Source organism: Mchenga conophoros, linkage group LG1 (genome assembly GCF_057382185.1).
Source record: "Mchenga conophoros isolate Kocher_MC1m ecotype Shallow Benthic linkage group LG1, M_conophoros_male_GT1.1, whole genome shotgun sequence".
In the NCBI taxonomy this organism is placed as follows: Eukaryota; Metazoa; Chordata; class Actinopteri; order Cichliformes; family Cichlidae; genus Mchenga; species Mchenga conophoros.
Window position 1 is genome coordinate 25,015,914 of NC_140526.1, and position 27,868 is coordinate 25,043,781.

At 38.8% G+C, this 27,868-nt stretch overlaps 1 protein-coding gene across 3 annotated transcripts in view; it reads left to right on the forward strand.

Moving 5' to 3' along the window:
* The first annotated feature begins 559 nt into the window (after positions 1–559).
* Positions 560–27,868, forward strand: part of LOC146583435 (glypican-6-like) — a 163,562-nt gene continuing 136,253 nt past the window's right edge. For all 3 annotated transcript variants that reach the window (XM_085271570.1, XM_085271551.1, XM_085271560.1), the window contains exon 1: positions 560–1,134. In XM_085271570.1, the coding sequence (XP_085127696.1) occupies positions 975–1,134 (160 nt within the window). In that variant the 5' untranslated portion in view covers positions 560–974. The remainder of the gene's footprint in view (positions 1,135–27,868) is intronic.

Consider the following 27,868-nt stretch of genomic DNA (forward strand, 5'->3'; position numbering starts at 1 on the left):
ATCTTAAACTAAGGGAAAAAAAGGTTAGAGATAAAATGTGTGATGTGCTCTATTATATATTTGACAAATGTTGTGGCTGTTTGTGCCACTAGTATTTGTTTTGTTGCCTGAAACATTGCATTTCATGAATACTTGGTATACCATTAACCAAAGGTCGTGTTGGGGTTATGTGTCCAGGAAATTACAGTAAGTTAACGCGCAGTCCTCTGAGGTGCTCCAAACAGGATTTGGTGCGTTACAAATGTTCATAGCTGCTAAGATCATATTGTGCCTTATCTTTTCGATGAGTTTTCTAGCCTTCCTTCTTATTACTCCCATCGATTGGATTCATTAAAAGACACGGAATGGTCACAGAGGGTTCTTCTATTTCGTGCGCCAACATCAGATTGATGACATTAAAAGGAAATAACCTCAAGTGTGTGGCCAGTGTGTCGTTGTACTCCGCCCACACTCCCCGCGTCTCCAACATGTGTCTCCACTCTAATGTGCGATAGTGTGCGTTACCGAGAATGCATAAATGGCAGAGGACAGTACGCGCCCCTGGATGTGAGCTGCTGAAGTCGCAGCCACTCCACTCCATGTTTTGCCCTGCCCTGTGCGCTCTGCTCGCTGTGCAGCGTGCGTCTCCGTTGCATTTCGCTTTCCTCACACTGACATAAACACGGGGCAGCGGTGTGTGCGTGCGCTGGAGAAGTTGTTGGCACACTGAGCACCAGGTATCTTCTTCACGAGGATTTTGTTCAAACTGGGACCGATCTGACTCGTTGGCTATTTCTTTTCTTTTTCGAGGTGAAAATGAGGTGGAAGCACCAGCATCTAAAGTGAGGAGTCTCTCTCCCTCTCTCTCTTTTAAAAAAATGAAAATCTGAACGCGCAGACTGGAGAAATCGTTCAATCAGGCTTTGTTTTTTGGGATTTCTCTTATTCTATCGGATCTCTTATTTCTCTGTGAAACATTATCAAGGATTTCACTGATGTATGCGATGTGGAGACTGCAAGTCGCCTTATGTACTCTGTCGGTGCTGTCCCTGTCATCCGGTGGTGAAAGCAAAGCGCGGAGCTGTAGCGAGGTTAGACAAGCTTATAACGCGAAAGGATTCAGCCTCGTCAATGTACCTCATCAGGAAATATCAGGTAGGCGAAACTGACAAATCAACGAGGCGTTTGGCCCCCTTCACCACGTGTCACGTCTCGTTTCTTCCCCTTAAATCAAACAATTTTGCAATAATCTCTGTGATCTCCCTCAGACCTTTAACCATTTAATATGTCCCGTCACTAACATGCTGCATTTCAACCCCGCTTTTAATAGCGGATTCATGTAGAGTCCTCCGCGGTTTCATGAAAAGTATCAGCCTTTTCTCCTAATATATTCCATGAGGTTGACTTTGTCCAAGCTTTCATCTGAACTTATTCGTCGGTATTTGAAAAGTGTTCAGTGGATGCCATTGCGACTGAATCGGTCTATATCTATATATCCTCTCTCTCTCTCTCTCTCTGTCTTTTTTTTTTAATTTGCTCTTTGAAGGTCCTCTCCATTTCCAACTTGCTCAGTGGTGAATCACATTGAGCTGCCTTTCATTTCTTATCCACAATCAAACAGACACCAGGAGTGAGCCGCATGCGTAAAAGCATTAGTCATGTTGCTCTTTATGTAAAAATCTCAACGTGTAGTTTCATCGCCTATGTGTGTGTGTGTGTGTGTGTGTTTTTTACATTTTATGAACCAATTTAAATATTTGGTTAATGCACAAACACTTAACTTCATTGACAATTAAAGGCAGGTTTTCCTCTCCTTAAAGAGTTGGCGGAGGTGACAGTAAGAATCAAAGTAACAGTGAGACTCATATGTGAGTGCATCATGTGTAATCTGCTGAAACACACATTTGAGATTCCCTCATGTCTGTAAATCGGAGCAAGTAAAGGACTGACTTTGGAACAGTGACACTAGAACATACCTTTGGAAAGTGTCTGCATACCTGTTGCTCATATTCAACAGAAGATGATCATGGAGCTTGTTGTGTTGGATTTGGCTAAATAGTGAGTAGTGTTTGCCAGCAGGGGGCTGTATGCACCCAACATGAAATAGTTCTTATGCTGTGGATTTTATTTGGTTTAGATATTCCTCAAGGCTACAGCTTAGGTTTTAATTCATGCTCTTTGGTACTGCTAAGATATGGGGTTTTATTATCTCTTGTGTAGTGGTAATCACATTTATGGTTAAAGCAAGAAAAGAGATTAGTCAGTAAACATAGCCTGCTTCATGAGAGGGAAGAGGAGAGGCAGAGAGTCCTGAAGTTAATCCCTCTATTGCCTCTTACAGACAAAACGGAAATGCTGTATTGGTAATTGGCAGTGTCATCTCATAATGATCACAGAGCCCTCTTATATGGTCTTAACATGGTTTTGGCATGATGGGGAATATGATGGCTTTGTTAATGACTGAATGTGTGTTTAAATCTTAGCCAGCGTCTGTATCTTGCATGTGTGAACGTGTATTAGAAATTTATCGTATTTCATAGTTAGAACTAAATGAGTCCAGGGGTGCATGGTGATTTCTGATGTCTTTGTCTTTCCTTTTTTGATGGTTTGTGATTAAACTTAGGGTGTGCAAAAAAGTAAAATAGCATTAAAATACTTTGGCATTGCAAGGATGCTCGAGTGAACTGCGGTTCAAAGCTTAAGTTCATGTTCAAAGTTTTTTTTTTTGGTTGACAGCTCTTAAAGGACTAAATTTTCTTGGCATTTGACCACATGTTAAAGTCAAAGACTGTTGGTTTTATTATAGAGCAAGATGTTTTGAGGGCCTGTGACCAAGTCCTTGTTGCATTTTTTGCAAAGCCAGTACTCTACGTGTAATTGGATTGTTTTTGTCTCCAAATAACCTTTGCATAAATACAACAGAGGGTAGATATGGGCCTCCGGAGAAGGGATAGTAGAAAGCACTCAATTATGCTTAATTAGCTATGCCAATACAAACGTGTGGTAAGCAGCATGAGCAGCGTTAGCGCTCATCCCTCCATCATTTGCTATGTCATGCTACTGCTATGCCTCTAGATACAAAACACACAGGTTTATTATTTCTGCAGAGGTGGCTTCCTCAGGTTCTAAGCTCCCATTTGCATAAGCTAATTATTTTTGACAGCTTTCTGCCACTGACAAGCTGAGCTGCATTATTTCAGAGGTGACAAACCCACATGTTTATCTGTTATGAAATATAACAGGGTGATAATTATTGAATCTACACTTTTAGCTTTATTTTAATTAGTATTAAACAATTAATCATAATGAAATGAAGAGGAACAAAGATTGAAAAAACAGACCTTTCCGTTGGTTATTTATTTGTGTTTGTTGATTGAATTCTAAGTGGAAGCTCTCTTCCACCCACACAGTGTTACCTACAGTAAAGAAAGAGTCTGAATGAGTCTCATGGGCTGTGGGGTCATAAAACTTATCCAGAAAGTAAAGAACCCGGTAAACCTTCAGTGCAACAGAGAGACCTCAAATTAATGTTCCATGGATTTACAGCTGACTGATACATCATTTTTAAAAATCTGTAAGCAGTTGAAAAAAATTGCTTTTGTACTTGCCATGTATTTCATAACTAACTTTTACATTTTTTAATGGTACAAGGGCTTCCGGTAATAATGGTTACGAATTTTAACTGTGATATAAAATCAGCACATTTGGTGGAAACTATCCTGCTGCTTTTTGGACAATCACATTTACTGAACTGTGAACAGATGTAATATATATAGATAGATAGATAGATAGATAGATAGATAGATAGATAGATAGATAGATAGATAGATAGATAGATAGATAGATAGATAGATAGATAGATAGATAGATAGATATTGCCATAAGTATTCACTCGTCTGCCTTCACACACACATATGAACTTCAGTGACATCCATTTTTTAACCGATTAGGTTTAATATGATATGTTGGCCCACCCTTTGCTGCTGTTCTGAGAAGGTTTTCCATGAAGTTTAGGAGTGTTCACAGGGCATTTGGACTGTTTTTTCAGAAATGCTTTTGTGAGACACTAATGTTGAACGAGATGCTGGCTCACAGTCAAATTCACAATTTCATCCCAAAAGTGTTCTATCGAGTTCGAGTCAGGACTCTGTGTAGGCCGCCAAGTTCTTTAACACCAAACTCTCTAATCCATGGATCTTACTTTGTGCGCTGGTGTTGGAACAGGAAGGGCCCATACCCAAGCTCTTCCTACAGAGTTGTGCACATGAAATTGTCCAACATGTCTTGGTTTCCTAAGCTGGAACCAAACTGCCAAGCCCAACTCCTGAAAAACAGCGCCACATCATTACCCACCTCCCCTCCACCAAACTTTACACTTGGCACAGTGCAGTCAGACAAACTCGTCCGCCGGATCACCAGAAGTAGAAGTGTAATTCATAACTCCAAAGCACACTTCTCCACTGCTCTTGAGTCCAGTGGCACCGCTGTAATGAAGCATTGTGCTTGGTGATGTCAGGCTTGGATGCAGCTGCTTGGAAACCCATTCCACAAAGCTCTCTACACGCTGTTCTTGACATAATCTGAAGGCTACATGAGGTTTAGATGTCTGTAGTGACTGACTCTGCAAGAAGTTGGTGACCTCTGCACACTGTGCTCCTTAGTGTGCTGCTTCTCTCTAATTTTTTTAGTTGACTTTTTTCAGCCTTTATTATATAGATGCAGTGAAGAGTGACAGGAAAGTGGAGAGAGAGAGAGACATGAAGACATGCAGGCAAAGGGCCGAATTCAAACCTGGGCTGGCCGCTCTCAGCTATACAGCGTATGATCGCCTGCTCATCTCAGGGAGCTAAACCGGCACCTGACTGCTCCGTGATTATACGTTACATACCACTTTGTGGCTGAGTTGCTGTTTGTTCTCAATCACTTCCTCTCTGTTATAATACCAATAACACTTGACTTTGAAACATTTAGCAAAAGAAGTACACAAGTGACAATTTGTGCTATACATATAAATATACATATATGTGTGTGTGTGTGTGTGTGTGTGTGTGTGTGTGTGTGTGTGTGTGTGTGTGTGTGTGCGTGTGCAATTTAATATCTGTTGCACTAAGGCAAACATTGGGTGAATTGACAGAATGAACTCATTTAGATGGAGGTCAGACACTTTGGTGTTTGAAGACTGATATTGTTTTGCTCAAGGATTCTTAAGTGCTCTGGTTGGTTTACAGTACAGGAGCAGTGAGATGTAGATGGCAGTAAGAAAAAAAATCCTACCAGCTTTAGTTTTCATACAGTAAGAGGTCTCTTGGAAGAGTGCCAAGAGCAGGTGGGTAGGACAGAGTGGAGGTAGTGAAATACACTGTTGGATCTGAAAAATGTCTAAAACAGGCTCTTGGACAACTTCATTAAACTCCACCAGGTTGAACTTGTGATTCCTCTACTGTAGTGTCCATGCTATTGATATGCCATCCAATGCTTGGTTATACAGCAGTCAGCCAGCAGTACAGCTAGCCTGTGAGGATCACCCCTGTGCTCATGTGTCAGCCTTTATAGCATCACACACATTACTGCTTGATTGTCAGCCCTTTGTTCAAAAGCACATCTGCTTGTGAATGCTTCAGTAAGGCCCTGCCACGGAGCTCTTTCTCTGAGGCTTTGCTGTTAATATCAACATCTACTTACACAGAGCAGTTGGGATTCTCATGGGTGGATTCGACTCTTTGCTATGGCTTTCAAACAAAATCGCTCGATGTGCTGCAGTTCCTGTTAGTGCTGCGCAGAGTCTTATGTTTCCCTTTTCAAGAATAACAATTACCTTTGGGGTTCATCCATAGCAAATTTAAAGAATATTATTTGATTTGTCTGAGCAAAACAGTTATTAGCTGTTACACAATACAGCATCGTCTTCCCTCGTGTGAGTTCCTGATGCTCCAACTCTGTTTATCGCTGTGATCTGTGCTCGGCTGTTGCAGATGCCAAATTCCTATAAACACAACCCAGATATCGGATAACATTGCTTTTTGTACTTGATTGAATGTTAGGACGCTTGTGAAGCTTAAGTATATAGCACAGTTATTAATATTATTGTCAGTACTAAAGTCTCTTTGGCTCTTTCACTCTTTATTTATGTATGTATACATGTGTGCGTGTGTTTGGAGAGAGATACTGTGCAAAAGTTTAAGCCCACGTCTAATTTCTTTTTATTCTTCCAAGGAGCCAGACTTTCTTGTAATTTTTTTAAGTTGTTTCGATGAGAAATTCTACAGGCTTTGTGGAGGTCTTTCAAAACTCTTCTTTGGACATCCTGCTTTTTTATTCCAGTCCTTGTACCTCATCATTTCATCATTTTCACAGGAACTTTTGTGTTTGCTTATTAAGCCATTTAATACAGCCCTATGTATTATTAAAGCATAACACATCTTACTCAAGGGGCATGACACATCACAGCAGTTCCAGTTTTAAATTGTATCTTTATCCACATTAACTCACTTTCTTTAGTTGAATCTAAGAAAATGCCAAAGATAACTCAGTATTAAAAATTGTATTGGTGATTCCCGAAGAGCGATTAGTATAACATCCTACATATTTCAGCATGATGTGCAGTGTGTCCATAGAAAACTGAGAAAATTTGGAGACACTGAAGTGGAGGAAAGAAGAAATGGGAGGCCTAAAAACGATCTACAACAGATGCACAGTATTTGAAGGTCATGTTTTTAAGAAACAGGAAAAAATCCAGCGAAGACCTGACACAGGACCTGAGATGCATCTGACCCTTCAGTTGATCCATCTGCTGTTCACTGAAGCCTCATCAGAAATGGTTTTAGTGGATTTCTGGCTGTCAAGAAGCTGTTCTTAAGGTAGAGAAACAAGGCAAAAAGGCGGAGGTGTGCCAAATTACACAAGAACTGGACCGTAAATCAGGGGTGACAGGTCTGCATCCAAATTTGAAATCTTTTGTACAGATTTTCAACAATATTCACAGAGGAGGTCTGGAAAGAGGTGCAACAGTGAGTGTCTGCGCCATGTGTCATCTGTAAAACACGGTGGAGGCTCTGTCATGGTTTGGAGCTGCAGTTCAGCCAGTGGTGTAGGAGATTTTGTCAAAATTGATGGGAAAATGTAGAAAAATACCATCAGATTTTGATCCACCTTGCAATACCACCTGGATAGTGTGATTGGAAATGGCTTCATCTATCTATCTATCTATCTATCTATCTATCTATCTATCTATCTATCTATCTATCTATCTATCTATCTATCTATCTATCTATCTATCTATCTATCTATCATTTTTTAATGTATTTATTTGTTTTTTGTGTGTGTCTGCATGCCTAATCACTAAGTAATGGAAACACATCAGACCTCTGCTGAAAGTGTGGGAATACTGCTGTAAAAGCCCTTGCCCAGCAAATATCCATATAAAAATTCTGAGGGGCAATTTTTTTCCAAAGCCCATTAAGATACTCTTGGCTCTGCCAAATTGGAAATAAGTCTCTTGCCAGCCTGTATACATCTTCAGAGAGAACAGTTAATTAGATGTGAGGGAGATTAGGCTGTGCGCATGTGGACGTGCATCTGCCTGTGTGTGTATTTGCAGCAGTTTAGCCTCACTATCTGGGTGTTTCTTTCGCTTTGCATCTCTATTGTAGTAGAAAATGACAAAACGTGCTTTGTTCTTCATTTGGTGAGACAGATTGTGTGCATGGAAGAGTTAAATGAGTTTGATTGTGAATCCTCCTGTGGTGCTGTTCAGATATGGTGAAAGAATGTCTGACAGTTGTCCTGACCTGAAGAATCTGTCAGCCCTCTGCAGGCATTCATCCCTGAAATGCACAAGGTCTGCAAGCTTTCTGGAACCTTCCTCTGTACCATGTATGGCTTTTTCTTTTCTGAGTAGTGTGAAAAGCCTCCGGGTAGCGTAGGAGCCTGCTATAGCGCTTTTTCCAGTTTTCAATCAACTGCTGGCCTAAATCAGTAATGGAGGGGGGGATTAAGAATCTCTACCCTCTCAAGCCTTGAGAGGAACTAGAAAATAAGCAGTGTGGGGTGTGATTGAACGTTTGGAGCAGAGACAAAAGAAAATTAGCATTAATTGATGATTAATGAAATAAAGCTTTCCTTGTAATGGAGAGCATTATCGAGTAACCACGTGTTGAAATGATAGCGAGACTGGCTCTGGGATACAAGAAGGAAGTTTGAACTTGAAGGATTAGTGATGTTTTGTGGTATTTGTGTGCATTTTGCACTGTTGAAAAGTATTCTCTAAACTAAACTGTCACACAACGTCACACGTGGCATTATTCCACTGTGGAAATTGTGCCCCTCTAGGATTCCTCTACCAGTGGGTGAGGGCGCTGCAGGGAAAATAAGTGGGTGTCACATTGTCAAATAATTGGTTAACATTGAAAAATAAGATGTGTTTATACATGATTATATGGCTGCTACCCTACTAGTTTCAGGTTCGACCTAAAGCCATATCAAACACATTGTTTATTACACGGCAAACACTAATCACTTCTATTCTACGCTGTGAGAGAGTTTGTGGCTTTCCTACAATTATTTATTATGTACATTAGAGAACCAGTGCATTCTGTTGTTTTTATTGCCATGGTCTTTCTTTTTACCCACAGAGCCCTTTGCCTCTGGAGGGAAGTCTCTGAATAGAAGTCCCAAGCCTGACACCAATGATAGGGCTTAGTGAGATGAGAGCCACACTGTGCTCTGGGAAAGCCACGTGGGTATATCACATCGAGGTGTCAAGGATGCAAATACATTTCACACTGGGGACTCTTTATTTGTGTTTTTCAGACACAGACATGTACACATGGCTGAGGTGATTTGTTAAAAAAAAAAAAAAAAGCCACCCCTCGGAGACTTGGAAGTAAACAAGCATTAAGTACAAATAAACATTGTGTACAAAAATTGTCATGGAAACTTCAGATGCTGTCAACAAATGCAGACAGCGATGGTGTCACAGGCATCACAGAGCTGACAATGACACGCTTGTTGTGTTAAAGATACATAGATGCTGTCTACCCCTCAAAGGCCTCAGTGGTGGCTTAACTGTAGTGAAACCACAGGGGGCTGTTGTATCAAAATCAATAGGGCAGATGCTCCAACATGTAAATGTTTTTCACAACAAAGAAAGCCACAGCAGAACAAATTAATTATGAAAAATAAATATTTCAATACAATAATCACTTAATCGCTGTCGCTTTCTTTCTTCTAACAAAATTAAATTAAAAAAACAAGCATTGAAAAACAAGAAACACATCATTATGTCAGGTCAAGTAAAAAAGTGTCTTGAAATTAGTCTTAAATTCTCTTTATTTATTGTACATTAGCCCAGCGGGCCCCAACCCCCGGGCCACGAGTGGGAAATTGATGGTTTTCAGGGTTTTTATTGGTTTTTAGCATCATTTTTTAAAATCGTTTTTATCGTTAACTCGGTTTCCCTGGGTCTTTTCCTCTGTGTTATGAACAAATCTTTTTTTTGGTACCGGTACTGGTTTTATTTTGTTTTATTTATCTGAGACACCTTAAAGGCCGGTCCGTGAAAGTATTGTCAGACATAAATCGGTCTGTGGCACAAAAAAGGTTGGGGACTGCTGCATTAGCCCCGTCCTCAATGCTTTTTCAGCATGTTTGTAGATTTTTACTACGAGTCCACGCGTCCATCTGGTGGCAGATAGAGTGCATGCTTAAGGCACTGCTGGATTGGCTTAATTTTTCTGATCTGGATGCTACGCCCATGTTTTTTACTATCTGTGGTAAATACGTTAGGACTTTAGGTAGCCAGAGCCTGGAATGTCAGCAAACAACTGACTTTCAGCTTTAAAGCAATGAGTGATTCACTGTATATTACCCCAAGTAAAGGTGCCTGTTTTATTTCGTTTATACAGTGTTGATTTAACATGCCTGGTGACTTGATTGAAATGTTTTTGGTCCTGATACTTTGTGCTGTCTTTTCCTAGAGTCAGTTTCAGTTTGGGGGAATTAGGTGGCAAAAAAATAAAGGCTTTGTGCTCACAGTCAGCTGCCTGTGTGAAGGTGTGTGCTGCCCCTACTTCTCTCATTCTCAAACCATACAATAAATAAATAAATAAATAAATAAATAAATAAATAAATAAATAAATGTCATTTGCATTTGTTCATCTAAAAAGTCCTCATATCAGTGTCACTGTGCTGTAATGTTTCAAAAACTGTTATTTGAGTCCATTTCTTTGGTTTAGACACTCTTAACAAAAGATGTGAAACTGGAAGCCCGTGCCTCTCCAGTGAATAGATGTTGCCTCACAAAGCAACAACACAAGAGGATATCACAGTGCCAACCTTGCAACACTCGTGACAATCTGCTGTAAAGTGTATTTTCAAATAGCAGCAGTTGTTAGTCAGCATAAGACATGCTGTTCCAGTTATAAATTAGGAAATTTATACTGATTACACGAGTTCACGACCTAGTTTAGTGTGATCTCGTTTGCAGCTTTGAGGTGGAGAGACTAATTGGAGGTCGTTATTATTTTTATATTAATGCAAATATGTAGAGGGCAGATCTTAACCCTCCCAGTCACATTTGTGGGCTTTAATTATAACATTAAATAATAGGCTTTGCAGTGAAATGCCTTGGGGGATATAATGACACTGTTTTTGTGTCAGAGGTCTGCTCCATCTTCTTTCACCCCGTGTTACATAATTTCTCGGCCGTATTCCTTTCACACAGAAATATATGAGAGCCGCAATTAAACTGCCCCCAAATTTTTTTATTATACACTTCTGGTAAAATGCTAAAAATCTACACATTAAACTGCCGACAACATAGCAAGAGAGAGAAGATTTCCAAAGAGGTGTTGCAATTTATATATTAATTAAAATGATTCTGCTTGTCTGAAAAAGCATGTGCAGTTTGATGAGTGTGTTTTAATAGCTCTGGAGCCATCATCCTGAATGTATCATGGCTCTGTATATTGCATTTTCTTCTTTTTTTCCCATAAAATTAGATTGTAATGAGGCATGTTCGATGTACAAGTTGCAACTTGCTAAAGACATCGGATCTCATCTGGAACTAAAGAAGTAGAGGGGGGTGAGCCAACAGATCATTTAAATCCCCTATCCTCATAGCCGTTGCAAATATACAGCTACGTCTTGCAAGAAAAGCCATCTAGGCTGGCTAGACTCATGCCGCTGACTTGAGTGGCGCCACGTGGTGTAGCTTCAGGGAGCCCAGCGATGACAAATGTGACAAGCTTATGTAGTCTTAGTGTTTGTCAGTCAAAGAAGGTTGATAAGGCTTGATTACCAGTACCATCTGCATTAATAGTTTCAGCTCTGCTAATTCAAGTGCTGTTGGAAAGAAGGCATTTCAGAAAGGCTCATTTGGACTGAACAGCCGATGTCTAGTGTTTAAATCTTCTGAACTCCTTAATTTCTTTACCCGTAAGATGAAACAGGTGCCATTGTGATGCTTCTTGGCTCATCTTTGTTCTTTGGCAGCTGCAGGGTGCTAGAATATGAAACGATGCCAGGCTCATCTCTTGCTCCCAGAACCCTGCTGTTTTGTGTCCCCTGTGTAAGCTGCCGGTAAATGAGTGGGCTGGTCAACTCACACCCCGGGGCTCTACCGCGGGCTCTTCAGACCACCAGCTGTTGTGTTTAGGACTGAGTCATGCACCAGTTAGCATGATGAATCCAGAGAATGAGTACAAGGCTTTAACCTCACTGTATGCCTCTTCCTCTTCCCTTCTAGCCTTTACTATTAAACCAGTGTGATAAAATGCACTAAAACGTTGGGAAATAAATACAGCTGTAGAAAGTTCCCACCAAATGTCCTCAAGGTTTGAGTGAGATCTTGTTTGTTTTAGGATTGTTGGTTAATCCCTGTGAAGAAATTGATCGAAGAAGAACATATACACACAGAGAAAATGACTTGAAGGCAGGTCCAGTAAATTAAATCAAGTTAATTCATTAATTGAAGTCAGTTTACAATACTGTTTAAATTTGCACTTGCATCAGTTTATATGGATGAGTTACTCTGATAATATTTAATAAAGTAATTAGAAGTGAGAAGCTGACAGCTTCTGTCGATATCGGAGTCAAAAGTGCGGCTAGTTTCCAGAAGAACTACTTATATTGCCAATACAACTTTAGTATGCAATATATTTAAATTTACAGATAAAAATAATCCAGGAGCAAAGCTACAAATAGTGGGCGGCACGATGGTGGTTAGCAGCATCACCTCACACCGAGTGCGAACTGAGTTTGAATCCATCAGCCAGCTGGGGCCTTTCCGTGTGCAGTCCTCCCTCTGCCTGTGTGGGTTTCCTTTAGATACTCTGGCTTCTTCCTACAGTCCAAAGGCATGCACATTAGGTTATCTGGTGACCAACTATGACTGTGTGTGGGAATGGTTGTCTTTCTTTTTGTGTTAGCCTCGCGGAAGACTGGCAACCTGCCTCTTGTCCCGCCCAATCACAACGCTGAATTGGATAAGTGGATGCATGGTTGTTGCTTACTTTCTTGATAATACCCACTTCCTCAATTTCTCCCTATCAGATATCCAAAGTGATTTACCAATTTTTTATAACCTGGGTTTACAGTGAACAAAGCATCAGCCTCGACCAGGCAGCTATACTCATGTTCTGAAATGAATCTTTACGACGCAGTACTTCACTCCAGAAGGAGTTGTCAACCCTCTGCAAGCTTTCATGTGCCTTATGAGTTTTCTCTCATCTAATTCGTGTCCTCCAGAACAACACTGACATGATGACCATTTATCTGAGCATTAGCTGAAATTAAATAAATAAGCGATTTCAAATTCACAGACACATAATCCTGCAACACCTCTTCTCAAATCCATAGCTTCTTGTGTTCTTTTTTCCTTATACAGTGTTCACTGTAGACTGGTGTAAATCTTGTTTGGAAAATTGGTCACAGCCATTAACTATGCCAGAGGCATGTAGCTATACAATATACTGCAGCTCCACTTTAATAAACTGAATGCATGACTGAAACTACTAGCCATAATATGCACAAAAGTGCTTGACTTATATGATGGGATATTTTTGACATTTATTGGAGAGGTCCTCTAATGCACACTGGTTCCAGATACCAGGTTTGCAGCCGAAGAACTCCAATGCAATGCAAATGCTAATTTAAGCAATAATGAATAAGAAATGGAGTTAAAATGTGTAGAATGAAGGTGCTAGGTGGGTGGAATGCTAAGAGCTCAGCGAGTACTCCTTGTAAATGTGAAGGAATAAATTGTGTTGGGCAAGAGTATTTGAAGTTGCCCACCATGACACTGATAACAACTCCTAGTAACTAGGGCATTATTAAACTGATTTATGGTTCTATCAGTGCATTAAGAACATCGGTTTATGGTTGGAGAAAGGCTGCGGACTTGGTGGAGAGAAAATGTTGATAGAAAGTCAAAGTGTGACCTAACAAGAGCCAAATCACCTTCTTATTGATTTTGAACATAGTACAGTTATTATTTCCCTCATTTACACTTAATTAAAAGAATGAGTTAGTACATAAATCGAATTTGTAGAAAAAGGTATTTACAGTAATTACCAGTATGCAACGCTTTTATATATAAAGAAATTGTTGTATGTATATATGGACACTCTTGCAGGAAACACAGAGAGAGTTGAGAGTTTTAAGTTGTTCTACCGTTGCTGCTAAATTGCTTCTCTTTTTCCCACAAAAATTGCTATCTAAGGTTCATGTCAATTTCCTACAATTTGTGATACAGCCTTTTTCATATTTCCAAATCTGCAGTAGCTTCTCATTTAACTAAAATGTTTTTTCAGGTACAAGAACTGGCTAGTACTGATATTTTATTGTGTGAAATGGAAATGCCTCCAGCATGTATCATTGTTTCAGCAAAAGAGTTTTGGAGAAAAAATAAGAAAAGAAAAAAGTGTCCTTTGGGATTTTAACCCAAACAAACACCTGTATTGTGTGGGCATTCAGTAAAAGTACATATTTGATTATAGATGTACTGAACAGACTGTAGATGTAATTACCTCGTCTGTTTTTATTGCCTATCTGCTATGCTGTCAGTTTACATTAATGGAAGCAGAGATAATCACAGCAAAACAATCTGCATATTGTCTTTTTTATTTCATACTCAAAGTGTTTTTTTTTTTATTAGCACACACTCTGAGGTTGTATCAAGCACACAGGCTGGGGATAAATGAAGGGCAGAACTGGTAAAAGATTGGCAAAGGCATCATGAAATGATGACATTTCGCTGTGAAGCATATATGTATCTATACATTACTGTAACACAGTCGGTTTTCCAACTTTTTTAAGTTATCTGAAAATTAAAAAATCTTTCAGTAGTCTCCAAGTGTGGTAACATATGGTTGGAGCAATTGTGGGAATTATCTGTGTCATCTTGTTTGGACATATTCAATTTGGGTCTCGAGCCCCTGTGGAAAAAAGTTGAAAGTGGGTGATTTGGGTGATGGAGAGGAGGTCCAGATGGCAGAGCAGCAGTAAGATCAATCATGCTTGATGCATTTTTCCCACTTCAACATGCAGACAGATGTGAGTTAACTCAGTAATTGGGTTTACTTCCAGGTTGTGGATTTCTCTTGACAAGTAATAACACCATAAAAAGAATGTGCAAACATGCTCACAAAAGCTCTTAAGTGTGCACTGTTTGATGTGTTATTCCATCCTACCAAAAAAATTACCATCCATCATCTTTCCAGGTTTAACAGGCCACAGAAAAGAAACTGTTTATAGTTAAGTTCATTTTATACATAAAGATGTACTTGCAGGATATAGAATCCTTTCTGCTAATGCCAAGACTAAACTGATGAATCCTGTGGCCGTATAGTACAAAGAAAGAAAACTGGAAAAACAACACATAACTATCCCAATAGTTGGGAATTCAATTTGTTATTAGATTAGCTGTTAGATTCATTAATTATTTGAAGGTTACTACATACACAGTTTCATTTTCAGTGTAAGTAGCAGTGCCTGACTGCAACACTCAGAGTGACCAACTGATGACCCAAAGGTTGAGTGACCACTTTATGATCACAAGACATTTGCACAGATCACCAAGTGGCAGGCAACCTATATCCAAAGGATTGTGGTCCAACTTGTACTGTCTGAAGACATAGATTAGTGAAGGTTAGCTAATAATTGCTAATTCATAAACATAGACAGATTTCCGACACATTGCAATCAGTCTGAGTTAGCTAACTTGTCTGCGATGTGTCTCTTTGCAGTAGGGGACTCGACTCAACTGGTTGTTAAGTGATTTTATTTTGGTTCTACACCTTTTGACTCAGTGTACACTATTATACTATATACTGCCTGGTGCCTACTGTATGTCATTTTGCAGTTAAACCATCATCTTGCAGCAACTACATCACTACTTGTGGAGAAATGTCTCCACAAACCTTATGTACTTGATGTGAATTTCTGTGTAGATAGCAACAGATTTGCAATGTTTACTGATTTATCATAGTTAATTCCCAAATTGCATGTAATTCCCCAATCCTCACCATCTTATTGCCATTTTATTGCTGTCTTAACACAAAATTAAAGTCAAGACAGCAACTGACTGCGATTGGTCACACACCTGGTCCCCATCTTCAAAGCAGCAATTTCAAAGGCAACGAGATCATTGCACTTGATCGCAGTAATTTTGTTCATACCATGGTTTTTCCCTAGTATGAATGTAGCAATCTGTTGCACCATTTGAGTTTTCAAAGTTTGCCAGTACTATCGAGGAAACTAAAGTCATGTGATAGAGAATAGCGGTGGGAATCAGGAAACACTGACCACAGTCTGTCAGCTCAGTGGGAAAAGCAATTTCAATTGACAGCAATATTTTTATTAAAATATGCTACTCAATATCAGCATATGAGTATCTGTTGACAGTTCCAAGATAAAGTCTTCCAATATTTTGCAGTGCACCTGTTTTGTGACCCATACAACAGATTTGAACACAGAATACATTTCTTGACACTTCAGTGTGAAAGTCTGTTAAAGGACAAAGGTTCAGTTATATCCAGTCACTTGAAAATGTCACTTTTGAGAGGCTTCAAACTGCACAATGTGTTTCAGTGTCTTTAATTTCTGAATTTCTAAAGTGTTTCAACTGAAAAATGGCTGAAGGTAATGAAAAATATGATGTAGTGTAGCGTATTGCAGAAAGTGAGCTTGACCCAGTGTATCATCAGGCAGTTGGTAACCCACTTTTACTTTGCATTTTAAATGTTTCTTAGATTGGTGTAGGGATAAAGCCGGTCCCATTACATCCAGAATGCCTTTGATTGCAGTCATTCATTATGCTTATTTTAAAAGTTAACATTTTATCTGGAGTATTAATCCCACAACAGTACGTTAGTTTGCTCAAAGCTATTTTTTTCTCGTTTTGAACATTACAGAGGATTCACAAAGTCTTCCATCATTCAACGACCTTTAATTCTGTTTGCAAGTTGGATTGAGCTTTATTTTGCCCTCTAATGTAGGTCATGTCAGATGAATAAAGGGCCTTTAAAATGTGCCACAGCCTGAATAAAGAAAGTATAGTCAAGGCTCAGATGTGAGAGGGGACCTTAGCTGTACCGGAGTCAATAGATCTCAAAGATAGAGGTGTCAACCTTTCACATGCTCAAGCAGTCTTTTAGCTATTACTGCCCAGTGTGCTGAACCTGGCCTGTGCCATTTAGTATAAATAGAGGAGAGAGAGAGAGAGAAGTGGAATGACAATAACCAGCAGTATAACCAGTGGCAGGGACTGAAATTCACAGACACGTCAGTGTGCCTGGATTTGTCATAAATATAAGTGTGCATTTTCTTTGCAGCTTCAATAACCTTTACTTTGAAGGGAGTCTGGTTGTTCAATACATAACATTAACATTTACAGGCCTTTTCATGAAGAGCAGACAAAAGAGTCTCTAATCACACTTTTGATTATTCAGTAATATAGAGAAATATACGGTGATGGAATAATACCTGCACTGTATGTGAGTATATGTATGTTAGGTAGATAAAGGATATATAGTTTCAGGTTATTTCAAATTAAATGACTAGACTTGAATAAATTTGAGTTTAATAAAAACAAAAGTTACTTATTCTTATTACCTAAAGTTAGAGTTAGGATTGGAAAAGTAAGGATGCTATGTAAAAATGTCATAAATTCTAAAAAAATCAAATCATCATCTAACTATTTACTATTCAAAGCAAACATATCATTTTAGTCTTTTTTTTAAGTAGAAACTTAAATAGGACATCCATGACACAAACGTGACAGTGGTTCAGTATGTAAAAAAGTGAACGGCTGCACTTTTGTGCAGTAATTCTTCATCCACAGATATTAAAACAGATAGATCATTGTGATATATTTTTATTTCCAGTGCGTTGAATGGCTTCCTGGGGTTTGACTGAATGCTTTTTGCCCTGTGTGTGTACTGCATAACAATATACCTGCTGGTATGTAAAGCTGTATAGTAAAGCGAGCGGTGGATTATGAATGGCATCTGTGCTAAAAGCAAAGAAACAACGCTAAAATCAAATTGCGCTATGGATGACATATGAGATGGAGGCAGAGTAACCTCAGTTGGTGAATTAAAATGTCAAGAGCGTGGACCTGTTTCTGTAGGCCTGCGCTCTCATTCATAGTCAGCAAGTCTCTGTGCACGTTGGTGCTTTATGGCAGCTGGGCTATAAGAGCAGAGAAGAGCCAATATTCTGGAGGCAGCCTCAATGAGAGTGGAGCTGGAATCTGGTGGTAGATCAATGATAATAAACGTGATTCATTCAAGATGGTGCTTCCTAGTTATCGAGCGTGGCTCTGCTGTGGCGTGAAAACCGCAGTAACTGGCAGCGTCGAAGACACGCTGGAACCTGCTGCAAACAAATCCAGATTTCAGTCTAGGTACGAGTTACTTGTACAGTATCTCCTGTATAGAGCGGACCTAGAGTCTTTCTTGTTAACTGTTTTCTGGCCAGTTAATTTAGAATACATTTCACCCATTCGTGCTACAATAGAGCAGCCATTAATTTCACTTACTGCCTCACTACATCTTTTTATGAATTTTCAGGATGAATGAATACTGCTCTCTCTCTCTCTCTCTTGCATGCTCGCTCTCTCTCTCTCTCGACTTGATGATCTGTTGGCTTGTTTGGCATGGAGCTCTGGCAAGAACCTCCTCACTTTATAAATGCTGGCAAGGGTGGCCAAAAGATGTACCAGATGGCACCACCCATATGCAGTTTGCCCTTTGGCCAGGTAGACTAATGAATCCTTGTGAGAGTTAATCTGGCATTAGACTCTCAGTGGGCGTAGAACCCACACTTTTCCCACAGCTGCCCTGAAATATTCTTGAGATTTTGTGTTTCCCTTGATGTTTTTTTTTTTAAGCTTTAGAGATAAGCTAAATCTCTTTAGCATTTTAAAATTACTACAGGTGAAAAGTGTGTTACCTATGCAGTATCACCTTTATGATGGACATTTATGGATCTGTCATTGATGTGAGCTATATTGATGGTTCTGGATTTAAATTGTTGAAAAATTTTATTATGCTAAATATAATCATGATATGTAATTATGCCAAAGTAAAACTAATTCCGCTGCCTTATGTTTGAGCTGTTTAAATGTGCTGTGCTTTCGACTAACATCTCCAACTTGACACAATTAAACCGACAGTGCATACTGGAGATGTTGGGAGCACAGGCTCACACAGACTCATGTACTGAACCTGTTGGGGCTCTTAAATCCAGACTGTAGAGGTCAGAGGGGAGAGGCTGAGAAAAAACAGCCCAATAGGCCAGCTCAAACTGTGGAAAAGAAGAATAGTACCGCGATGTTTCGTTTTCTTTGTTGCATCAGATTCTTCGCATAATGCGATCTACTATGTTGAAGTGGATGCCTCAGGACCTCCTTAACTTCAGCTTTGATGCTTTATCCTCAGGTTTTCCTTTGAAGGCTTATCATGAGTTGGCAAAGTGACTGAGACTAATCGAAATTCATCTGGGCAGGCTATGACTATTGAGGTCCCCCACCTTGTAGCACAACAACACAATATACAAACTCACCCACCGGAAGACCAAGCAGATCGGTTACTGAGCAAACACCAGTGAGGGTTGCATGCTCATGTGTGCCTCTGTCCACTATCTACTTTACACCATTGCTTTGCATTGAGCCAAACATTTCTTTTCAGTTTTCCCCACTGGCCTTGATATTTGTTTACTTTCTGTCTATGAAGAAAAAGGAGAAAAATATTTCAGCATTACAGCCCAGGTTTTGTAAATACATACTTACATGTAAACATGTAAGTATGTATTAGGTTTCAAGCCTTAATCTGAAAATCCAACATAAGTAATCAGCTACTCACTGGGGTGTTCTCAAACCAACCAAGCTTTTCAGTAGACACTGTGACTGCCGAATAAGCGGTGGCTACTTGTTGAATTTGGTGTGATTACATGTCATCCTTTAAAATATGCAAACCTGGTTCAAACAGGAATTTGTATCAGCTAAGCATGTCATTTTACCTCCAGCTGATACAGCTGCTTATAATTATGAATAATTTAGCACTCGTCTTCACACGTTGCAAAAAAATATAAACTTATCAATTTATAGAGCGCATCTCTTTTTTTCCTTGACATCCAAAAACAACTTTATAACTAATTTATAACAGAAAATGTCGGCAGTAAAAGAAAAAAGCTGTCATAATAAAGTAGGATGTGTGGAAAACTTCAATAAAATGGTGTGGCTGTCAATAATTTGATACCTCTAGTCAAGAAAACACTTGTATGTGTGAAGACAAATCTTTGTATTTGTTGTGAGGAATGGTTACTTAGTCTTGTAAATCTAAACCTCAGTGGCAGTCCTCTGCTTTAGTGCATCTGAGACACTTCTAAACTCAGATCTGTTGCATGTCACCAGGGAATGTGCTCCAGTTGTTGCGTTTTTAACATCACACGGCTGCCTAAGAAACTGTAGGCTCTGCTGCCAATTTTAATGAACCACTGTTAGAAAGGATAAGAAATGTGCCATCCTTTTTGCTTGCCCATTAGGCACGGTTGCAGCATATGCCTCGCCTGCATGTGAAACCTCAAACACTCTGAGTGCATGCTTCTTTAACATCAAGGGATATGAAGCCAAAGGGAACCGAGGCCATATACATGGCCGCTGAAATAAAGCATGCTATATGAAGTTAGTTCTTTAATCTGTGTCTGATCATGCCTCCTGGTCATCTCATCTACTTCTTCCCACTGACCTACATATTCCTAGTTAGCAGTTAGTCTGTGTGGTTGGTTAAAGATAGATATCATTTAAAAATCATCTTAAACTAACATGTATAATGGGTTCAGGGAACCTTGAATTCTGTGAAAGCGTCTGTGTGGTTGATTGCATGTTAAATGGGCATCGAACGGGCCCATCTGTCCGTTGCCTGAATCTAGTCAGCAGTTTCACCTAATTATAACGCTACGCCTCAGTCGTGTTTTGGACATCGTGAAGATAGTGATCGAGAGCAACCAAACACATCTGCACATCAAAGAATCTGAACGAAACAATGAGTGTTTGATTGCATATGCAAGCAAAGCAATATTTCTTTTGCCTTATTTCTTTCTGATTAAGAAACATTTGAGTTAACGCCAGAACGTTTCACTGTAAAATCCCCAAAGAAGATTACCATTTGTCCTTAATTATCTTGCTTTCTGTAATTACATATATTTAAATCTCTAATCAGCTCGTTCTGAAAGATGTGCTGCGGCGCCTTCTGACATCTGCGCTCGAGGACAGAGCGGTACATTAGCAAACTGGACTGGGTTGAACACAGGGGCGATTCTAGGATCAGAGCTTTGAGGGTGCTGAGCACCCAGAGAGCTGCCCAGCCAGGCAAGATAAACTTTACTCGTCACGATGAGTCGTCTTCCCCGTGTCTGTCAGTCCCTGCATCCTTAAACGTCTCCAGTTGTCCCGAGTTCCCTGTGACTGTCTCCTTGGTGCATTTAAACCCCTGTTCCTCCCTGTCCTCATCGTCTGCTGTCTTCGTCTCTGTTATCAGTCATCATAATTTTACCATCTCTGAGTAAGTTTGTAAATTTCTTTATTAAATGATACGATTCTTAAATTCATCAAGTCTTTCTGTGCCTGTGTCCTCGTCACAAAACATGACATCACTGTTTTGTACATTTTAACACAATTTAATCCCCACATTTGTGAAAGAAAAGCAAAACACTTTTTTTAAAGTCTGTAACAAAACCATCAAATCTGATAAAGGTTATTTAAATGCTGCAAACAAAGAATGGATTGGAATAAAAAAAAATACATATGGTAACCTTAATTACTGTGGGAAAATGATGAATGATGATCATAGTGAGTAAGAAGTAAACTGATTGCATGAGATTCACTTTTAATGTGTATGTATAATACAATACAGATATATGAAAATAGACTCCAAAAATAGAGTCCTTGAAATGTACAAATGTACAAAATATTGATAGATAAAATTATAAAAACGAAGGCAACTTTGCCTATGGTACAATGTATGAAAAGATCTTTACTGAAGATACTACTATGGCTCTGCAGATTTTTTCTTTTATTTTAACCTATGTCGCCTCACCTTGAGATTGGCAAATCACTTTCTGGTGATCAACTGTCTCAAGCAGTTTAACGGTTTCTGTTGTGCCTGTCACTATTCCCAGTGTGTTTTTTTTACCTGGTTCTTCCTGACCTTGCACTTTCTCCTCACGTTCCCCTCTTCCCTCTCTCCCTCTTTGGACTGACAATCATACACAAATAGATTGTATTCAATTGGATGAAAAAAATTACATTAATATGAAAAACCAATACTATTAAGATCACTAATAAAAAAAAGTCCTCTCTCAGTCTACTTTCAACCAAAAGGCAAATAACCAAACCACATGAACATCTAATAAAAGATATAAATATTGAAATACTGATCAAGATCATTTGATTTTACAATATCGGCACATATGACAAAATAACCAGCTTCTCTCATTCCATTTCAAACAGGACAGTGGTAACAACAGCAGGCTACAGACAATTTCAAGTTTTAGATTTTAAATAGGCTGTATACATTTCAATGGGAGCAACGGGACGGTCAAATGTCGCTGATTTTACTACAGAGCAGGACGGATTGTAGGGTAGCAAACATCGTCGGAAAACATGTTTCCAACACTGCAGGTTACCTGGGTGTAATGTTTTTCAGCTAAAAAGAAACATGGTCTGACTCCTACCTAACTATATAAAGAGTAACTGAAGGTTAAATGCAGCTAACATGTCCTGTTTTAAGCCAGGCACTTACACACTTTTGTTGTTAAAATGTTATGTCTCAAACAAGTACTGTATGCTTTTTATATTTTTAGTAGTGTGTCACACAAACAGTAAATATTGTCAAAAAAAAGTAAGAAACCTTTGGGGGTGCTTTGATTCAAAAATGGCTAAAACCGCCCCTGGTTGAACATATGAGTGAAAGCTTTTATCTTCCTTTTATCCAGTGATTACATAACTATTTGCTCCCAAGTAATCTGTGATTAAATGCATCATATAGAGTGTGTGCGTGTATGCTTGTGTGTGCTCATCCATGGTTTTGATCATGTTAGGAGTATAATGAATCAGGCTGGTGAGTGCATGTGCCAGACCTAAAGCTAACTTTGTTGTTTTACATTTGCATGGGAGCAGGCTTCTTTCTCTATGTATGAAAAATCTGATAGAACACCATCGTATTAGCACTTCTGTCAGCGTTGTCACCACAGGCTTCTATACAGTATGCAATTCTCTGCTGCTCACTTCGTCAAAGTCAAACTATACACTCATTTTTTCCTTTGCCTATTAGGATGTCAGAAATAGATTAGGAGTTGACAGATATGTTTTATTCAAGCCAATATCAAACACAATAAGTGGTAATCCAAGAGACGGATAAGTGATGTTTGAATCAATATAAATGTACAATAAAATCTTGAAAAGAACAAAAATTCCAACCGTTTGCTGAAATGCATTTGTTTGTTTATGCTGTATAATCTTTAATATTTATGCTGAGGGCTTTGTGGTAAAGTGGTTAGCACTGTTGTCTCACTGCAAATCTAATGATTCAAATCTAATGGTTGGCTGGGGCCTTTCTGTATAGAGTCTGGATGTTCTCTGTGACACTCAGTATTAGACTGTGACACTAGACACTTCCACCTATTGTCCAAAGACATGCGTGTTAGTATAATGAGCGATTAAGCTAACTGGCTATCGATATGTATGCAAGGCAAATAAAATGCTAAAGTGCATTATGGTTATATATGTGGAAAAATGAATGCGGCTTGTAGTGAGAGGTGAGGAAAACCAGAAAAAGTGTTATTCCATTTAATTATTCAGAAATATTCAGTCCAACTTCAAAACTAAGCTCAATGATCATCAAAGAAATAAATCACAGGATTCTATTTTTTCTATTTATTATTTTTTTTATTTTGATAATACCGGCTATTTCACCTTTGAAACATGCTCTGCATCAAATAGTACTCCTCAGGCAAAAGTTTAACAATTTAGCTGTGACATTACTTAAGATCACAGAGTGGTTGCTACAGACAGAGAACAGGCAGCTGCATTACAGACAAAGTGCTGCATTTTAAATACATTTTATCGAGAATTTATAAAATGCGGAGACACTAATGTCTTTTTAATAAATGTCCAAAACTTTCAGCAGCAGCAAAAGGTGTGGCGCCGTTACTGATTTGGCAGGCCACTTTAACAGATGCCACAGATATGCGCTGGGATTGTTCCCGACTTTTCCGCTTGCCCCTCTTCACCTGCAGTGAAATTATGTGTCACCCTCCCCACCCCTTTCATGCTCCACTTTCATGCAGCTCTTTGTAAAAATCTGTAACACTATTTATGTGAGAAAACAAAAACTTTTTATTATCTCTCCAAATGATTTTGAATTAAATGGATTAGCTATGTTAGATAAACATAATGTTGCTTCATTATAAATGTCACAGCGCATGAAGTGCTCTTGTTCAGCTACAAATGGCCAGACTAATTTATATAATCGCTGTAAAGCTATACAGTATCTTACAGCTTTGAGAAAGGTGGAAAGTGGGTGTCAGTGAGCTGTTGCCAGCTAAGTAGGCACATTAGTTCCTGTTATTCACCTAGTAAATATACTTTTATAAGAAGAACCTTTGAGCTTTTTGCCATCCCTGTCTTTTTGTTGTGTCCACCCCCATGTCTTCATTTTTGTTGGCACTGCTGGTATTGAGTCTTACAAGTTTAACTCTCCCTGACAGAGACTGCACAAGTGTGATCTCGCAAGTGTGCAGCATATTGACAGCATGGTTTCAAATTCCATCTCGGGTCCAAAGCAACCAGCTAGAACAGGACAGATATGGTCTAGTGAGCCAAAATCCCATCTAGATTTGGGGACAATTACCTCCAAAGTTCACTAAGGTAGGCTTTTATGTTTGCTTTTTTTTCTTTTGGAAAAGAACACACACACACACACACACACACACACACACACACACACACACACACACACACACACACACACACACATTAGGAAAATGTGCAGCAAAGTTTTATGCATAAAAGTATTGAACTGGGCTTTTGATGAAAGAGAGAAGGGAAAACATGTGAGATAAACTCAAAGTAGCAGCATCATAAACATGCAGCTCACGCCGTGCCTGCTTCTCACAAACTTTTTTATGTTGGTTTACGACAACAGTTTTCAAAACAGGAAAGTAGTTGGATATGTCAAATTATGTGTTTATACCAAAACACGACTGAGAGATGAATAGAGTGGTGCACAGCCTATGAAAGCTAAAAGCACCATGGATTCCTTTCAGCTGTCATTCACACTTAAGGACAGCTTTGTCTGTTATTGATTTTTTTTCTTTTTTTTTCTTTTCTTTCTTTTTTAAACGCTTTAGTGGCCAAAAGTAGTATTCTACCTGCATCGACAAGTAAAATTCATTTATTGCATCAACGGAAACTTCAGATTGAATTTGACTTACTTCAGAGTCACAGAGCTTCACATAACAGTGAGGAGAAAATGCAATTTTCCTCAGCTTATCCATCATTTATGACAATAAAAGTTTATATTTCTGTGCCTAAGTCATCCTAGAGTAGTGTTTCATGCCCGTGTAATTTAAGGTGCCAAATATGGTGTATGGCTTTTTCTTTCTTTGGGACATTAGCCAGCCATCTGATACCATCTTCATAATTCCTTAGCTCCTCAGTTTAATAATGTCCCTGTTTAAACAATATGACTGACAATGTTGAACTACACTGATACTTTAAATACCCCGTGCTTCTGTCAGCGAGAGCTTAAATGCAACCCAAGCTAAAAGACATGAGTCTTGGCTGAAAAGCCGAAAATACCAAAACTTTATGTGTAAAAACTATTTACTTCACTGGAACCTGTCCCAGTTGTCATTGGACAAGAGGCAGAGTACACCCTGGACAGGTCGCCAGCCTGTAGATTCAATCCATATGCATGCGCTTAATTGAATCCCAATGTAGTGGACGTTATCTGCAGCTGTTACTTTGTTAAAAAATAGGACATTGCTGCTTAGTAAAGAAACAAAAAAGCCTTAAGGAATCGCCTAATAGAAAGTGAGTGGTGCATTTCAGCTTATTTTGTGTTGTAGAGTTTGGATGCTGTGGCTCGGAGCCTTGTGCATTACTCTGGAGAAACGAGTTTGTGTTGAACTGTTGATGGTGCACCTCATTACTGTAGCTTGGTGCCTCTCTAAGGACTGATTAAGGATTAAGCACATTTGAGAGTGCCAGCACGTACATATTGCATCTTCTTGTTTCATTATCTATACACAGCTCCTTTATCTGCAGCTTACTGTATATGCATGCAGGGCGTCAGTGTGCCTGCCAGTGCCTGCATTGTGTTCCTCAGAGGAAATCCTACAATCTCTCTGTTCTGTCCTCCACTGATAAATCGATACTCATTTCATCTTTCCCAAATGTTAATAGATAGAATGGGAAAAACACAAATATTTTATGTGACTGCTGGCCAGACCAAAAAAAAAAAAAAACTAATAATGATGTCTGATGCTCTCTGCAGAAGAGGAAATAAAATACTGCATGCATGCAGAAAACAATTACATACAGTATGCATTATGGTAATTTTTTTCCAAAAAAATTGCCCAAATATTTCTTGGGCAAAAAAACTAATATAATCATGTGATGATAACTGCTGGTGTGTGTTGTTGCAGGAAGACAACCAGATGAAAACTCACATTCGGACCAGTTTAAGTGTTTGACAGAAACTAAGACGCTGAGCTTTTGCTTGTGTGGGAGGACTTTTCCCCCCCTTAAACTTTCCTATAAGGTTGTGTGGCTCTGGCACAAAGATCACAGCAACAACTTTATAGGTAACAAAAACAAAAACCACAATTTGATAAGTATTTTTGTTTTTAATAAAAAAAAAGCCTAGATTTTGGAATTTAGCAACACTTTTCCAACATTTTTTAAGTTTTATTTTACATTTTAGTTTATTAATAATGGGAAAACCTCTTAAAATGGGTAGTAGTATGAAAGTACAAACTTCTGTGCAAAAAAGATGTATGTACACACCACTCACATGGAGCTCTTAGTCACTTTTACTGATTAAAGCCTCTGTTTGCATTTAAGCATTCGTTTCGGTTTTTGGCAAACAATTTTTTTGTTTTTTCTGTGGATCTGGTTTTATATTTCATTTATTAACTGGAAAATTAATTCTGGCTTGGTCATTTTTATGCCCAAAATGCTAACATTAGTTAACATAGTTACTGTCAGTGCGCCCCAGGGTGGCTGTGGCTACAATGTAGCTTGCCATCACCAGTGTGTGAATGTGTGTGTGAATGGGTGGATGACTGGATATGTAAAGCGCTTTGGGGTCCTTAGGGACTAGTAAAGCGCTATATAAATACAGGCCATTTACCATTTACCATTTACTTGTAGATTATTCATGTAAGTCTGATATGCAAGTAAAATGTCAAATTTCAAGTCTGGTGATATTGAATATACTTGACTGATACATTTAGTTTATACTAAACATATTTTCCTTAATGATTAATTATTGGAATAAATAAACCTCATTTTATGGTCTTTTGCAGATAGTGTTGTGCATTATGGGTGTAGATATAATTTATTGATTTCATCAGAATAATTTTCCTCATCCCTTTAAGTAAATCAGTATTTTTGAAAACTACTCTATTCACCATGAATAATCCACAGATCTGAGACTAAACCCCTCACTTTTTCAGTGAAAGGATTTTCAGATGTGTGGCATAATTAAGTGATTGTTACCTTTCTCGAAACCCAGTAAAGTAAAACTTTTACTCATTTACAAAAAAAAAAAAATCTAGTGTGAATTCTCCAAGTTTTGAAAATTCTTCAGGCCTTCAGTTCCAGTATTTCTCTTTGTGGATCTTGGAGTCATTTCATTGGTTTGGTATACACTTTTATACACTGACGTCTGAGTGGACTCGAGAATTTTTCTCTAACTGATGTAATAGTCAAACACTTCACAGTTTATTAAATTAATGCTTCAAAATCAAATTATGTAGAAGAAGACGAGAGTCCAAGGCTCTGTAAAACATCTCATTACAAAACGCACGCACAGCATCTCTTATTTTCTACTTAGAGGGACTACAACAACTAACTCTCACTGATACCTAAAGGTTGCTGTGTAATTTTGTTCGCAGTGTAGAAAGTTAAAAAGTAAGCGAGCAAGGCAAAAAGAAATGCTGCTATCCTTGAGTTAATATCACTGTAGTCAGGTGGCATGTGAAGCCTTAATGCTGGTGATTTTACCACCCAACTATGTAAAATAACAATAAGCCCAAAACATTTTTTTTAATCTGAGTGAATCAGTCTTTAAAATAAATCTTTTAAATGTTGTTCTTATGCCAG